The sequence below is a fragment of the Fukomys damarensis genome, unplaced genomic scaffold (assembly GCF_012274545.1).
Source record: "Fukomys damarensis isolate Sample0158 unplaced genomic scaffold, DMR_v1.0_HiC HiC_scaffold_38, whole genome shotgun sequence".
Taxonomy (NCBI): Eukaryota; Metazoa; Chordata; class Mammalia; order Rodentia; family Bathyergidae; genus Fukomys; species Fukomys damarensis.
In genome coordinates this window covers 41,506,515-41,524,819 of record NW_022900950.1, presented here as the reverse complement: position 1 = coordinate 41,524,819, position 18,305 = coordinate 41,506,515, and the positions used below count along the sequence as shown (strand labels likewise).

At 35.2% G+C, this 18,305-nt stretch overlaps 1 protein-coding gene across 9 annotated transcripts in view; it reads left to right on the top strand.

The window, feature by feature from the left end:
* Positions 1–18,305, top strand: part of Trpc4 (transient receptor potential cation channel subfamily C member 4) — a 234,793-nt gene that overhangs the window by 60,896 nt on the left and 155,592 nt on the right. For all 9 annotated transcript variants that reach the window (XM_010635197.2, XM_033760014.1, XM_010635196.2 and 6 more), the window contains exon 2: positions 15,119–15,522. In XM_010635197.2, coding sequence (XP_010633499.1) covers positions 15,145–15,522 — 378 coding nt within the window. In that variant the 5' untranslated portion in view covers positions 15,119–15,144. The remainder of the gene's footprint in view (positions 1–15,118; positions 15,523–18,305) is intronic.

The window sequence follows — 18,305 nt, the reverse complement described above, 5'->3', positions numbered from 1 at the left end:
GCAAAATGTGCTACACTTGCATACAAATATCTTAACAATTTTTTCTTTATGATAAAATGTGCTTTCATTGTAAACAAGATAAAGTAGTGATGGGTTAACCTAATGAAATATGTTATAATAAAGCAATATATACATATATATGCAGATATTATTGCTTTGAAATTATATAGGTGTATATATGTCCTAAAAATCAAAATTCTACAAAATTATGAAAAATAATATAAGGATAAGAAAAAATTAGAGACATGTTACTTAAAATATATTCATATCAAAGCACTATAAAAACATTAACAAACTCATAAACTATGACTAGGTATTTAAATTTCCACACAGCCTTGCCAGTCATTATTTGTTATCATTTTATGTTTTTATCATAACCAATCTTTCTGGAAAAAGATTGATTATCAGTTTTGTTTTAATTTGCATTTATCTAGTAGCCAGAGATTCTGAACATTTTTTCATGCATTTACTGGCTATTTGTACTTTTTCTATTGAGAAGTGTCTATTCCTTTCAGTTGCCCAACAGTTTTTCACTTCAGTCTGTTAGTTGTTTTCTTTGCTGGGTAAAAACATTTCATGTGTTATGATTTTATTTGTTGATTCTTGATGTCACCTATTTTGCAAATGGATTTCTGTTCAGAAAGTAAATGCTTATACTCATGTTTTCATGAATTTTATCTATCTTATCTTCCAGGAGAGTGTTTTTGTTTTAAAATTTAGGTCTTTGATCCAGTTTTATTTCAGCTTCTGAGAGACAGTGGTGTTGCTTCAATCTTCTGTATATAATAGGTAGTTTTCACAACACCACTTTTGTTAAAGATGCTCTTTCTTCTGGGGCATGCTTTTGGCCCCCTGGTCAAAGTTCACATGGCAGAATGTGCCTTTGGTTTTCTTTGCATCCATGATTTTGTTCTATTGATCCAAATATCTGTTTGTTTTTAATCACTATAGCTTTGTAGTATAACTTGAAGCCCAGAATTGTGATGTGTCCTGCTTTCCTCTTGTTGCTCAGAATCTCTTATGATATTCTAGTTCTTTTCAGTTTCCACATGAATTTTAAGATGGTTTTCTGTGTCTTATGAGGAATAATAAAGCATTGCTGAGCTCATTAAAACACAACTGCAAAGGAGGATATCATTGGACTGAGTTTTACAATACTACAGAAAGGGGCAGTCAGAGTCAGGCATTTATAGCACTTGCTGGCCTGGGATCAGGTGGTTTGAGGCAACTCAATAGAAAATGATTGGGATTGAAAAATATTTGTGATTCAGTCATTTAAAACTGGTGACCTTAGCAAGGTGGAAGTTCTGATAACAGTCTTGAGGGGCCAGGGATTTAGTTCGGTGATTCTGCCACCTGCCTAGCAAGCACAAAGTCCTGAGAAATGCTTATTTTGTAAGGGAGATGTTTTTCTACGTGAGCAAAACATTATCTCACATAAAAAGATACACAGTAATTTAATGATGTAAAAGGTGAAGTAATAAAGTTATTTATTATTTAACAATCTTATTTTTCCTGGGATAAATTTCTCTAGAATAAATAACTAATTAATATAAACATAGCTAACCCAAATGAGGCATGTAGTTGCAGTTCTTATATGCATTTGGTTACCCCACTTCATATCACAATTGTTCTATACATGAGGAAGCTGTTCTTACACGTCCTGTTTGACAGTATGGATTCCTTCAACCTGAAATCTTACATCTCTCTTATAGTTGTGAAAATTATTGGTCATTATTATTTCCTGTACCCTATTATTTAACTTTCACCTTTTACAATTATATTATATAGAGGTTGGCTCTTGTGTTTTCAATGTTTATTTCTATTAACCTTTTACTTTTACGAACAGTTTCATAGACAGATCACCAATTCATTCTAGTGTCATTGTAACCATACCCCTCAAATATTTTGTAATGAGTTTTTAGCGCTAGGGTTTTTCTCCTATCCTCTTTCTTGATTTCACAGGGTTTACTATGCACATTAAAGTCTCTTGTTTTCCACGTTCTAAACTCTTCCTCTTCTATTATAAGATGTTCATTTTACCCCCTCCCCAGGATAACTTGTATTTTTGCTTCTGTGTTCATATTTCCTTGTAAAGGTTAATAAATCACCACACTTTTGTGCTTTTCTGAAGATTTGGGGACCTGGAATTAAAAAGCATGTCCAACAGCTGTGAGTTACACAAATGCTTATTTATACACCACCATTGTAATTTCTCTACAGCCAACAAAATTTATTAATAAAGATGTACAAAAAGGAAAACTAGGCAAAAAATTGAAAGAATTTTGCAACTGGCAATTTCATAACTTAATACTTATTGAGTGGAAGTGCTAAACTCATATTATTCAAGTGTTTAAAGCAATCTTATTTTTAAATATCATTTCTTTACCAAAAGTTGCAGTGGAATGGCCATAAAATTATTATTGTCTTTTGTTCATTGTTCATTGGCAAATTTTGCGTACTGATGTATAAGTGTATAACTCACAATATCCAAACCAGTAAGGAATGTCCTAAATATATCAAGTTTCACAGGCTTCAAATTTATGGTGACACATAAAAAGCAATATATATTCAGCCTTGAGAGGATATGAAAAATTCCTCAGAGGCTTCGGATGAGATTTTAAAACTTGACAAACACTACAGATGAGGAAAATTGTTCAAGTTGGAAAAAAAACAATATGGGAAAAGGTTTGGAATTACAATAGCCAAGTGGATTGGTATTCTTGATGCCAGGTGATGGAGGGAACAGTATCCCATCATTTTATTTGAATTATTATCAGTCTATTAGGGACTAGTCACAAAATGATTCAACCATGTCTACATTTCAGAAAACTCAGGCACATTGAATTTTAGAGGAAAATTGAAAGGGCATAAAAATAATATTACTGAGATTATTTTACAAGATACTGGTATAAACATGTAGGAGATGAAGAAGAGATAAAATGACTTGCCACAAGGCAGAGAATGTACTGAGTCAATGAAACATGTTCAATAAGATATAGGAAATGATTCTTTTTTTTCCACATTGAGTTTATTGGTACATTTTAGGAATACAGTACAGTTACATTTATCATGGGATCTTGTACCTTTACATAATAGGCCTTGGTTCTCATTTTTTCCCCTTGTCCATGCACTCCTTTTACTCCTCCTCCCTCCCACTTTACAAACACTTCATTTCTATTTCTTCATTTTCTCATATATTTTTTTCTTTCCCTTATTACCTTTCCCCTACCCTTCCCACTTTCCTTACAACTTTAGCCCCTTTCTTCCTATTTCACATTGTCCAGTATATCATTATGATCCTATGAACTATTATAGTTTATTCACACCAGAGAAACCATTTGGTATTTACACATGTGTGACTTATTTATTTCATTTAGGAGTATATACTCAAAATGTATCCATTTTCCAATAAATGAATCTAATTTCTCATTCTTTATGGCTGAGTAATATTTCATTTTATAAAAAGACCACATCTTTTATCCGGTTTCCAGCTGATAGATTAATGGACTGTTTCCAAGTTTTAGCTATTACAAAGTGTGCTGCTATAAACATAGGTGCACATATATATCACTGTGATATGATTCTTTTAATTCTTTTGGAAAGATACCCAGCAGAGGGATGGCTGAGTCAAATGGAACCTCCAATCCCAGCTCTTTGAGGTCTCTCCATATTGATTTCCACAGTGGTTGCACCAGTATGCACTCCCACCAACAATGAAGAAGGATTCATTTCTCCCCACAACCATGCCAACATTTGTTATTGTGTGATTTCTTGATAGCAGCCATTCTTTGTGGGGTGAGGTGGAATCTCAGTGTTGTTTGCATCTGCATCATTCGAATGAACTGTGATGTGGAACACTTTTTCATATATTTACTTTCTGATTTTACTTTGAGAAATGTCTGTTCCTTTCAGATGCTCATTTTTGAATTGGGTCTTTATATTTGGGGGGGTGATTGTCTTGAGTTCTTTATATATTCTAGATAATAGTCCTTTGTCTGAAGAGCAGCTGGTAAAAATTTTTTCCCACATTGTACATTGTCTCTTAGTTCTGTTCATGGTTCTTTTTGCAGTGCAGAAGCTTTTTAATAAGATGAGATCCCAGTTGTTGATTCGTTCTGCTAATTCCCGTGCTACTGAGGATTTGTTCATAAAATCTTTTCCTATGCCAATGTCTTCAAGAGTTCTGCCTAACTTATCTTCCAGCAAGTTTAGTGTTTCAGTCTTAATATTTAGATCTTTCATGCACTTGGATTTTACTTTGGTGCATGCTGAAAGACAAGGGTCCAGTTTTAATCTTTGGCAGGGTGAGATACCTGCTACCATGTCTCTGTTGCCTATGATGGCTTTTGCTATTCTAGGTCTCTTCCGGTTCCAAAGAAATTTTTGGATTCTTTTTTCTAGTTCTGTGAAATATAGTGTTGGAATTTCAATTGGCATTGCATTGAATCTGTATAGCAGTTTTGGTAGTATGGCCGTTTTCACTAAGTTAACTTTTCCTACTCAGGAGCAGGGGTTATCTTTCCATTTTCATATTTCCTCTTCGATCTTTTTTTTTTTTTTCAGAGTGCTGCAGTTTCAGTGTAGAGGTCGTTTGCTTCTTTTGTTAGATTGATTCCTAGATACTTTATTTTTTGGATGCTATTACGAAAGGAATTGCTTCCCTAATTTCTCTCTCAGTGAGTCTTTTATTTGTATACAAGAAGGCTATTGATTTTTGGGTGTTTACCTTGTATCCTGCTATTCTGCTAAAAGTGTCAATTAAGTCTAGAAGTCTCTTGGTGGAATTTTTTGGAACTTCAATATAGAGTATCATATCATTAGAAAATAATGACAGTTTAACTTCTTCCTTCCTATTTTTATTGCTTTAATTTCTTTCTCTTCTCTAATTGCTATGGCTAATGTTTCCAGAACTATATTGAAGAGGGGTGGTGATAGTGGTCATCCTTGTCTTGTTCCTGATTTTAACATGAAAGTTTTCAGTTTTTGGCCTTTTAATATGATGTTGACTTTTGGTTTTTCATAGATAGCCTTTATTATGTTGAGATACAGACCATCTATTCCAATTTTTTGCAGGGTTTTTATCATGAATGAGTGTTGAATTTTGTCAAATGCTTTTTCTGCATCTATCGAGAGGATCATATGGTGTTTGTCCTTGAATTTGTTAATATAGTGTATTACATTTATTGACTTACGTATGTTGAACCATCCTTGAACCCCTGGAAAAAGTCAACTTGTTCAGGATTATGATCTTCTTGATGATCCTCTGTATTCTGTTTGCTAGTATCTTGTTCAGGATTTTTGCATGTGTATTAATTAAGGAGATTGGCCTGTAGCTCTCTTTTTTAGTTGCATCTTTCCCTGGTTTGGGAATCAAAGTGATACTTGCTTTCAGGAATGAATTTGGAAGCATTGCTCTTCCAAAAATCTGAAGAGTAATGGCAGTAGTTCTTCTCTAAATGTCTTGTAAAATTCAGCAGTGAATCCATTGGGACCTGATCTTTTCTTTGTTGGTAAATTTTTAATTGCATTTTCAATTTCATTGATTGCAATTGGGGTGTTTAAAATGTTTTTATCTTCTTTGTTCAACTTTTGTTCAACATAAGTATCTAAAAATCTGTTCATTTCTTCTGTTTTTCATTTTATTAGAGTACAGGTTCTCAAAGTAGGTATTGACTATCTTCTGGATTTATTTTGGATCTATTGTGACTTCACCTTTTTCATTCCTAATTGCATGGATCTTTTCTTTCTTTCCTTTTTTTGATAAGGTCAGCTACTGGTTTATTGATTTTATTTATTCTTTCAAAAAACCAACTCTTTGATTCATTTATTTTTTGTATCCTTTTCTTAGTTTCCATTGCATTGATATCTGCTCTAATCTTTATCATTTCCTCTCTTGTTCAGGCTTTGGGTTTTTCTTGCTCTTGTTTTCTAGGATTCTAAGGTTCATCATTAATTTGTTTATTTGGGCCCACTCTGTTTTCCTAATGTGGGCATTCAGTGCTATGAATTTTCTACATTAAACTGCTTTCATTGTGTCCCATAGATTCCTGTATGTTGTATTGGCATTCTTGTTTATTTGTAAAAACTGTCTAATTTCTTCTTTAATTTCCTCTGTAATCCATTGATTGTTCAGGAGAGTGTCATTCAATTTCCATATGTTTGTGAAGTTTCTACTTTTCTTATGCTATTGATCTCCAGTTTGACTGCACTATGATCTGATAATATACAGGGAATAACTTCAATTCTTTTGCATTTTTTCAGACCTTTTTTGTGAGCCTCTATGTGGCCTATCTTGGAGAATGACCTATGTGAAGCTGAAAAGAATGTATATTCTGATTTTGTGGGGTGGAACACTCTGTAGATGTCTATTAAGTTCATGCGTTCAAAAGCTTGGTTCAGTTCTAGCATTTCATTGTTTATTTTTTGCCTCAATGATCTGTCTATTTGTGATAGTTAGGTATTTAGATCCCCCACTACAATTGCATTAGTGCTTATTTGATTTTTCATGTTACTTAATCTTTGTTTTATATAGTTTGGGGCATTTATATTTGGTGCATACATGTTTATGATTGTCATGTCTTCCTCTTGAATTATTCCCTTTACAAGGATGTAGTGGCTTTCTTTGTCTCTCTTAATCAGTTTTGGTTTGAAATTTACTTTGTCTGTGAATAAATTGCTACCCCTGCTTTTTTCTGGGCTCCTGTCACATGGAGAATTGTTTTCCATCCTTTCAATTTCATTCTATGGGCTTCTTTTTGCACTAGGTGTGTTTCTTGTGCACAACATATTGTTGGATTTTGCTTCATAATCCATTCTGCCAGTCTATTTCTCTTGATTGGTGAATTGAGGCCATTGTCATTGATGGTTATAACTGATATGTACTGACTTATAATTGTCCATTTGTTGACTCTGTTTGCTTTAATTCCCTCTCCTTTTCTTTTCTTGCCTTGCCTACTTGATTTGCTCTGTTGGGCCTCATGGCATTGTTGCCTTCATTGTCTTTTTCTAGGATCTTGTTTAGAATTTCTTGTAGTGCTGGTTTGGTATTCATGTAGTTTCTCAGGTATTCTTTGTCATGGAAGTATCTTATTTCCCCATCCATTTTGAAAGAGAGTTTTGCAGGATACATCAGTCTAGGTTGTAGGTTGTTTTCCTTTAGGACTTGAAATACCTCACTCCAGGCTCTCTTGACCTGAGGGTTTGTGTTGAAAAGTCTGCTGTGATTCTGTTGGGCTGTCCTTTGCGTGTGTTTTGTTTCTTTTCTCCCACTCCTTGTAGTATTTTGTTCTTCTGTTGGGTTTCTGGGATCTTGATTATTATATGTCTAGGTGTAGAATTTTTTTTGGGGGGGGATTATGGCTAGTTAGAGTCCTATATGCCTCACTTAACTCTACGTCTAATTCATCCCTTCAGTTTTGTGAAGTTTTCCGTCATTTATTTTGTGAACAACTTTTTTAAGTCATTTGTAATTTCTCCTGCTACTTCATGGATTCCTATTATCTTATGTTATTCTTCTTTGCATCATGTAGGAGTTGTTGGATCAGTTTCTCATGATCCCTTACTGTTTTTAAGAGACTTTTCTTTTCACAGTCACTGACTGCAATCCTCTCTTCTATATCTGAGATTCTTTTATTTTGTTGCATACACTTTCAATAGAGTTTTTAACCTCCTGGATATCTGTTTGAATCTGTTTTATGGATTCCATTTCTTGCTTGTATTGGGTATGTATTGTTTCCATTTCCTTCTTATGCTGGGCCTTCATGGCTTCTTTCATGGTCCTGAGCTCATCTATTTTTTTTCTCAGTTTCTGTTCTAGAGTCTCAAATTATGACTTCTATTTTGCTCACCATCTCTATGATTATCTGGGAAATTATTTCTGTTTTGAATTTTTCTAGAGCCTGATTGATCTGTTTTGTTACTTCCTGTGCTATGGGTTCAGGGTGTCCTGTTGGTTCACTATCCGATTTTTCATCCTCATTTGCCCTACTGTTTGCCATTGGTGAACTGGAAGTCTGTCTTTGTGTCTTGCTTAAGTGTTTTCTTATTTTTATTTTTGTTGTTGGGTTGTCCTTGGTTTAATTTCTAGGTTATTGCTTAAATATTCCTGATATAGTTGCCCTTTAGCATTTGAGTTTCTATTTACTCATAGACATTCTCATTTTCTTAATATCAGAGATGACAACTCATTAAATCAATCACAATCCTTTATCCCAGTTGATACAATCAGAAACACAATAGGATCAAGCACAACTGGCAAATTGACCACTTGTAATAGTCATTAATCTATCACCCTTAAACCATGTGAATTAAATTAAAATCAAGAAGCAGCCCAAATATGTTTGCAGTGAATAAACTTTTCAATATAGCATCTTTACCATTTAGGATGGGACCTTAGACAGAGTTAGGATGAGAGGAATAGGTAAGTGAAAGAATTGGAGATGGTTTTTAGTGAAACCAGAGAACATAGAATGACCATACACACTCTTTATGGAACTATTAAATTCAAAAGGGTTAGACAGAATGTAAGAGAAAAGAACATAAAGAAAAAAGAAAAAATGATAAAAGAAGAAGTCTGAGTTAGGGCATAAGCAGGAATAGAAAGGGAGATGAGGGATAATATGGTGGAGCAAGAGACTGAGATGGAGAAAGAGGACAGAAAAAAAGAAATAATTTGCAGAGTAGAATGAGGAAAAGAAAGAAAAAAAAATGAATTTGAAGGTTGTCTTTCAGACTATATCTCTGCTATCATAATATACCACGTGCACAGCCATGTGCAGAACTAAGTCCCCTGATCTCAGCTAGCCAATGGCAGATCTCCACTACTTAGAATGAGCACAAGGTCCAGAGTGAGTTCCCCAACTTTCAGGGCTTAACTCCACACGCTTCTATTACAGGTTTCCCTGCCCTTTCTTTAAAGATGTTCAAAATTGGGAGCTCAAAAAAATACTTTTCATGATCATCTATGACTCTGTAGAGTGGGTCCAAGGATTGGCCCACTCAGGGGGTTTGGAGGGGGATGTTTCAGGGGCACCCCCACATCTACCTTCCTTGCTGGAGCAGATGGCAGAGCAGGCAGGGGAGGGAGTGGCTACCCTGTCCCGAGGAATGGGCCCAAGCAGACCAGAGGGAGAGCAGTTCTCAGAGCGGCCTTCTCAAATCTCACCTTCCTCGCTGGGGCTAGTGGCACATAAGCAGGGGAGGGCATGGCTACCCAATGACACCAGAAGGGGGAAATCATTCTTAATATCTTGATTTTCATTTTTCAGACAGGGTCTCACTATGTAGTTGAGACTGACATGGAACCAAATATGTAGCCCAGGCTGGTCTCGAATTCACAGCGATCCTCCTGCCTCGGCCTCCCGAGTGCTGGGATTACAGGCATGCACCACCACACCCGGCTTTAATATCTTGATTTTTAATGTTTCTATTAATCAATTTTGAGTTAACATATATAATTGGCCACATATGTCTAATGGTTTCCATACTGGATATCAAAAATCCAGAACTTGGGAGATGCGATTGGGCAGTATCAAGTTAATAGTATATTTTAAAACATTTATGTGGATTACATGGAACATTTCAAATAAGTAAATAAGAATAAGGAGAGTGTTAGCTGGAGTAAAGATCCAAAAGCAGAACCCTAGTAAGAAAAGCATTTCAGCTTTGGAAAGAGGAGAGGGAAACCATTACACTGTGATGGAATATGTAGCATTCCTCACACTGAAGAGATTGGTGAGGCCAGGCAGAGCGGTGTCCGGGAATGTAACACAGGACATGTTCTAATCAGAGGAAGTACTTACTGGAGACTCCTGAAAACTCAAGTTTTAGCAGATTTAAAAAGAGCCACATGTATCTGGCAACTGGTAGAACACAATTAAGAACTGTATTCATTATGTAGATAAAATACCATGTTAGAGGAAGCAAGTTAACTGGAGATGAGCTTAGACTTTATAAAATGAAGAAAAACAGAGATAAGGGAAAGAGAATTGCTAAAGATGATTAGAGTTGTAAAATAAGTGCATGGGACTTAAGGAAATTTTTAACCAAGGAAATGAAGCAAGTTGCAGGGATTCTCCATGAGAAAATGAGATGCGATGAGTGGAGACTTTCAGAGAAGCGGAAGTGCACACAAATCCAGACAATGGGGTTCACTCTGGGACAAAGAGAAAAAACCCTTTCCTTTGAAGCTAAAGGGAAAAGAAATCCGTTTGTATCTCGGTGTGGAGATCTAAACTTTGATTGCTAATATGGTTTTTAAATTCTATGAGATGCAAAGAACAGCTAAATAAAAATTGTTGCCTGGTCTATCCCATCCTCCTCAACATACATATTAAGTATTTAGTTTTATATCTGGTCCCTGCTACATCCTAAAGGGCTTTGATTTTTTAAAATTATAATCTTTATTTCTTTCTTTAAGATCTAAGGATGTCATAATATGTTAGTAATGTGGTTTTTGTTGTTGCTGCTATTTCATATCAAGAAGTGAAACTTAAGTATGTATAATAGGATCCTGACAACAAATAGAAATCATTGTTTCACATTGTGTGAGGAGGCTATCCCTCTAAGCATATCTTTTGATAGTGAACAACAGAATAAAATGAAGAGAAAAATGATGGCAGAATTCATTTTACCTTTATCTATATAAAGAACAGAGGTTTCTATATACTCCAACTCCTTTATGTTTTCCAGAATTTAAATTCATTCTTTCCACTTCATAAGTACAGTTGTCCTTTTGAAAATATGCCTTCTTAGTTATTTTCTCATTGCAAAGACACTATACCTGACACCCACAAATTAAAGAAAGAGAAGGTTATTTTACCATGTAGTTTGTGGAGGTTTCAGTCCACAGTTGTCTGGGCCCAAGGCAGGGAGGCACAGCAGAGGGGCATGGCAGAAAAGGGTTGCTCATAGCATGGTAGTGGGAACCAGAGACCCATCAAGGGAGGGAGGAGGGAGTTTACCCTACCAGGCCACACCGCAGGGAACCACCTTCTCTCAACATCACATAATCGATGGACTGTAATTTCATCAGTGGACTAATCCACTGATGAGTATCATTTGCTTTCATGATACAACCACTTCCCAGAAGCTCCATCTATGGGCACAAAAAGCTTTCAGGGCTATCTATGTATAAACTATAACAACTTTGGATTCATTTGATTATCTGGAACTTTTTGTTTTCTTGTATATCTCTCTGTTGCTTAGATAATTGTGGTTTACATATTTAATAACAATTGTTTAAGTTTCTCTTGGGATTAATGTCAAATTGTAGTTCTCTCCACATATTTTCAAATCTCTAACATATTTAGAGAAAACTTGAGGTTACGTTAAAAAGTCACATCTCAAGATTTGAGGTATTTTTCCATCAGCCTCTGCCTGTTTTGTCAGTCTTTGGAACATAATTCAGTGAAGCGTTTTCTTTCTGGTGTACAGAAGAGTACTGAGATGAAAGGCCTATTAAATTCTGCAGTCTTATGAAGGCAATAAATTTTTCAATCCAAAAATGTTCCTTCGGAATATAGGGAACCAAAACAGGCTTTTATTCTGATGTTCCTTTGAGACTTTCTCTCCAGTAGCAATTCAGTAGTTTCTGATAAGTGTGTCAGTTCAGGCGCTCCACCAGGTTTATCAGCACTTTCCACTTGCAAGTGCATCCACACAGCCCAGTATTAAAATGGTAAAATTGGGTTTTTGTCCTTCCATTAGTATCTCTGCATCTAACCAGAAAGGACAAGTTTATGTGCTGAAAATTTGTATAATCTGCCTTACACTTTAGTGTTTCAGCTATCAGTTCTCTCTGTCTCTCTCTGTCTCTTTCTCCCATTCCACCATCCTTCCCTGTCCCTTCCTTTCTTCCTCTGTATCTTGCCATCTTTACTGGGTTTTTGTTTGTTTTTTGTTTTTTGTTTTTTGTTTTTTGTTTTTGAGACAAGGTCTCACTTATGTAGTGAGACTGACCTGGAATTTACTGTGTAGCCCAGGCTGGTCTCAAACTCACAATGATCCACCTGCCTCAGCCTCCCGAGTGCTGAGATTATAGGCATGTGCCACCATGCCCGGCTTTTCTACTGTGTTTTTAATATTGCATTGTGAGTATTTATATTTTACTTATTTAATGTATGTGTATTTTGGATTACTTTAAAATCTTACTAGCCTTCCTAATGTAAGTACTTTTATGTTTTTTAATCATGATATTAAAAGAGGTCATTTGAGTTAATGAAAGAACTTTTTCAATGTTAGCTGTTTGATTATCTTCTCACCCATTTCTTGCTAAGCAAAGATTTTCTTACTTTAGAGATGAGAAATAAGCTGTGAATATGGTATTTCATTTCCAGTTGACCTCTTAAATACAATATTAACTAGAATATCTTTCTTTCAGAATAATGTCACTCATTAAAAATATATTTGTGCAATTTGTGCTTTCATGTAGTTTTCATGTAAATATGTCTAGGGTCTCTTTCTCTGTCCTCTCTCTCAAAGTCCTTGAATGTGCACTGCTCTGTCCCTCAATGTCCCATTATCACTGAGGGATAAAGTGTTCCATATCTAACTCTTTGCTTGATAGTACCATGAATAAAATTAAGTACATGAAATAAAATATAATACAATAGTTTTTCTATTCTCTAGATTGATGCCTCGTCTTGATTACATTGTTAGTAACATGAAGTTCTGATGCGATATGTGTCCATAGCTGCGAACATGTATGAATGTGCAGATATTTTTATTTTAACCTTTATTTTGTGTATGCTGCATTGAAACACTTATTTCCAGTCAAAAGCATTTTTAGTAAGAAACCTCAAACAACTCTGAAAGAAAAATTTAAATTTCTTCTCAGAAGTCATGTGTAAGGACAATGAGACACTAAAGAAGTATGTACACTGCTGAGATATAAATGCCATTCATCGTGATGAGTTTCTTGGACTGTAGTCCTGGCAGAATTGCAGTGTGAAGCCTGGGGCACTGGGCCCACATTCTCTTACACTACCATGGGGCTTGGAAAGAGGCACAGGGGAACTGGGTCATTGTTGATTGTCTAAAGTAAATATTTCAATGATGCATAAATAAGACATTCAAATCCAATTATTAAGAAGAAATAGCAATATAAGGACCTTGAGTCATTAAAATTGTAGCTATACTGGAAAACTACTAAATTTTCCTTATTATTCTATAATATAAATACTACCACTATTAGTCCAGAATGCTTCCTCAGAATACTGAAATTATAATCAGACTCTACCCAAGTAACTTGCACATCTATAATTAGTACGTACTAAACACCCAATTTTACTTTGCCAGTGAAGGTACCTTAGCAAAATACTAAGTCTAACATGCCAAATAGGAACACACTATGAAATAAGGATTTTATATATTAGCTCCTTGTGTTAGTTACTTTTCTCTTGTTATTGAGACAAAATACCTGACACCCAAAGTGAGAGGGGAAGGGGTTTATGTCTCTAACAGTTCTTAGGGGTTTCAATCCACAGTCAGCTGGCTCCAAGGTTGGGATGGCAAACAAACATCACAGAGGAGAAATAACATGGCGCACACAAGGTAGCAAAGGTAACAAGGGAGTTACCAGAGTCTTTTTGCCCCTTTTATCTTATTTAGACTACTTAGGGCAGGTAGCACTCTCACTCTTAATCCTAGTGCCCTTGAGCCCAGCATTGCATCATGAATCAATTCCAGCTTCACACACTCTACATCCAGCCTATGACCACATGAGATTTGGGGGGACATCTAGACCCAAACCGTAACACTCCTTTATCCAGATATATGATAAATTATAATGAATAATCTGGCTATCAAAGGATGAAGCTAAACTACTTGTCTATTGATGTCACTAATAAATTCACATAGTATGCAAACAACTCATAATTTCCCAAACTAAAAGTATTTCATTAAACATGGTAATACCGTTAAATCGATGTGTCTTTAATATAGAGATAAAATAATGCTCAAATCAGATTGATTTACTCACAACCTGCTGAAGTCTAAAGAGATAAATTACTATGAATGGATATGAGTGTTTAGGCAATTAAAACTTCCCATTCATTTTAACTTTACATAGCAAATACATGTAAGTAAACATATATGTTTAAATACATATGAGAATGAAATAGTTCAATTAACAAGTGTGGAGTTGGGCATACTGGAACACACCTATAATCCCAGGACTCTGGGAGACTGAGGAGAGAATTAAAAATTAGATCCCAGTCTAAGCAATTTAGAGTCTTAAGAAGACTGTCACAAATTAAAAATGAAACTAAAAAGAGTTTAGCAAGAAAGCCCTGTTTTTAATCCCCAGTACTGAAAAAAACAAAAAAGTGCAAGGAGGAACTAAATGCAATAAAGGACTTATATTCAAAATGTAGCATATGTATGTATATTTCTCCTTATCTATATTATAATATATATGTATATTATACAGAGATGCAGTGTTTTAAACTAGGGTGATACTAAGCTTCCAGTGACTTTATTAACAAGATTATTTTGAATTTATTTAAAGCAGTGTTTTCATCTTCAATTATATTGAATTATATATTATATATTAAATTATGTTGCTGTAACATACAAATAATACATTTTATAATGAATATAGTCTTGCTTTGTGATTTATTGTTCATTGCATAGAAGTGATAGAATTAAAGAATAGCATTTTCATAATACTCTTTCTAATCCTTTTTCAATTTCTTTATTTGGAAATGTAATTACTTAGTCTCATCTGAATAATTAATATCATTAGTACACATTCTTTCTTCCCTCATGAATTCACTTACAAGAAAAAGTAAAATAAAATTATGTTCATTAAGCTTAGTATATTTTATTGACATTCCTGTCATCAATTCACATTAACTTTGACCTTAACACTTAATATCATTAACAATAGACTATATGAGAAACAAGAAGTATTTCACCAACTTAGTGTTATCCCATAATCACAGTAACGTCTATATGATTAGTAAAGTTGGCTATAAATTATGTAGTTTAGTATTCCTTGATATGGTTTTAGGATATCAGAAATGATTTCTAATTAGTTAAAAAGCATTCTAACACTAAGCTTTGTGTTTGTTTTTTTGGGTTTCTTTTTTTTTTTTATGTGTGTGTGTATTTTCAGAGGCAAAGAATAGCATGGCATGAAACATGGCTCAGTTCTATTACAAAAGAAATGTGAACGCCCCCTACAGAGACCGCATCCCTCTGAGGATTGTCCGAGCAGAATCAGAGCTCTCGCCGTCAGAAAAAGCCTACCTGAATGCCGTGGAAAAGGGAGACTATGCAAGTGTCAAAAAATCCCTAGAGGAAGCTGAAATTTATTTCAAGATCAATATTAATTGCATTGACCCTCTCGGAAGGACTGCTCTCCTGATTGCAATTGAAAATGAGAACTTGGAACTCATTGAACTGCTCTTAAGCTTCAATGTCTACGTTGGAGACGCTCTGCTACACGCCATCAGGAAAGAGGTCGTCGGAGCTGTTGAGCTGCTACTGAACCACAAAAAGCCAAGTGGAGAAAAACAGGTACATGCAATAGTACAGTTTTTAGTTTTGTTTTGCCTTCAGGGAGTTTCTATGTTCAATTTACCTGAAATTCTAAGCGAGATGGAGATCAAAATCAGAACTATTATAACAGAAAACCACTCTTAAGTCCACCCTCCCTATCTTACAACTGCCACACCTGCTCTGTGGACTTCCACCCTGGAAAGTCGAATGGAATTGTGAGAACTAAAGAAAACAGAGTAACCTGTATAGACGTCTCACAAATTGCAAATGTCTCAATGTAATGCACAACATGTTATGTTGTTTGTGGCTGACCGCATACATGTGGCTGTCTTTCCTCTGGTCTTTCATTTTCTGACATCCTACACGATCAAACGGAATTGTTTGGTTATTTTCCTTTTCAGCCTGTTTGTCTGTTCTGGACTTCTGCATCTTACTGAAAAAGTGAATTATAACAGCTTATTTTGATATCGTCCTTTACTCCAATCTAGTAGATTCTTTTAAACTGAGATCTAAACAAAAACAAAATGATTACTGAGTAGCAGCCGAACTCTGACCTCAGGCTCATATAAAATTTACAAGTGACAAAAAATGTAGCTCCGCTTTATTGTTATCATGAGAAAATAAAGTGAAATTATAAACACAACGTATTCTTTTTCTGCCAATCCCTGTATTTGGCCACTACAGAAGCGAAGAAATCATAGGCGGGCATTAATAAGGAGTACGCTTTTGTCTGTGTATATTCTTCCCCTTGCCACCGCCCTGTGTCTAAATTGTTTGATTTTGTTTCCCTTCACACTGAACTAACTTTCCTACATCAAAATTAAGAGACTAATTGCACACTGAAGATATTTCAGTGGCTCAAAATCTGTACTTTAAAGTAAAATCTTACAAAATGTGTGTTATTAGGCCGCTAGAAATCTCTGCCCCACTTCATATTCCAAAAATCTCTATTGCTGTAAAGGACAGACTAAGAGGTGTGACATTCTTTTAAAGCCACCTCCTCTATGGCTACCCTTATCTTTGCTTTCCTGGAAGACTTTTATCAGAATCTTTGTCATTACTAACACATGAACTTCACGGCTGTACTTCTCCCGTCTTCCCAGAAGCCTGTGTTCTAAGACCCATTCTTATGTCCCATCCAAATTCTTCCCTTCCCCTTATCTGAACCCAGATTTCATAAAACAGCACTCTAAATAACAATACATCTGTGTTTATGACTTTGCCTGCTGCTTGTTGTTTGTTTCATATACTACAGTTGTTTGTGGATTAATTTATTATCATACTAAAACTTTAATAATAAGAAAATCTGTTCATTCCATCCCTGCTAACTTGAGCAAATCTAGATTGAAATAGGCAAGTAATGATAGTTATATCCAAAGACATATTTTATGTTATGTCCCAGAGTTTAATCATTAAAGAATTACAAAACACTTAAATGGAAATGAACAGGATTCTGTTTTGATCTGTGTAAGCTAAGATGGCACCACAGTCATGTTATTATTTTGAAATTCCTTTCACAATAATATCCCTAAAGCATTTGCAGTTTGTAATAGCAGTGTATTATATTGTGTATCCTTTGGTTTTATGTCTATGTAGTTCACCAGAAGACATGTCGATGTGCTCGCTTAGGCAGTACATATACAGAAGACAGCTGTTGAGACTAGTATTGATCATTTTAGTTTGTAGGAAGGCTGCAGAACAAAATTGCATTCAAATGTATTTTACAATTTTTATTAGTGAAGAGCCTTCTTAGTTCTTTTTTCTAGAGAACATTGGCCATATATTTAGATATGTCTTTAGACAATGACATTTGTGTTTATCAAATGTCAGCTTGGTGTCTGGAGAAGATAGCTGCTAATATTAGAGTGCTGGAAGATGTTCAGAGTCTAAGCTAAACCCTTGTCTCACAAGTAGGTCCTGTTACTTAGAGGCACTTGATCTGGTTCTTGATAATTAATAAAAGGCAGTAAAAGTTTGCAATCTGCCAAGAGTCTGAAGTATCCCAGACCATGTGTTTCTGGAAGGTTTCTCTTATATCACTCTGCTGGCCAAGAATTCCTTTTTTATTTGTACATTCTAGAATTCCTCTTTGATGAAAGCACTAAGAATAAACAAAAATTGTATCATTTTGTTTAAACATTGTACTTCTGAAAAAAACAGTTGTAATCTACGTCAGAGTGCTTGACAAACTGTACAAGGGAAATGAAGTGTTAACAACATGAAGCACACGTAGTATAGGATACAAAATATGTTTTCCCAGATAGGACAGTCAAGCTCCATTAAAGCTTGGCAGTGTACCTATGATTTTCATACATAATGTATCTCTTAAGCAAGGGCAATTTCTTTTGGAAATAAAATTCCCATAAATTAGTGTGTTGTAGGTAGTAAGTATGTCTCAACTTTCTTTTTCTGTCTTTGCCATGCTGGAGATAAACTCCAGGGCCATGCACATTCCAGACAATCACTGCTAGTGAGTACATCACCATCCTCTGCAAATATGAACTTTTATATCTCATAAGGTGTAATTTCTTGAGATATCTTTGTGATGATTGAAAACATAAGGTATAATTTCTTTAGATAATTTTTGATCATTGTAACAATCATTTTATACATATAATATTATAATTCACCTGACTTCCAGATTCATAAGTACTCATCCTCAAAGACTCTAGAATTGCTGGGTGTGGTGGTGCACACCTGTAATCCCAGTACTTGGGAGGCTGAGGCAGGAGGATCCCTGTGAGTTCGAGACCAGCCTGGGCTACATAGTGAGTTCCAGGTCAGTCTCAACTACATAGTGA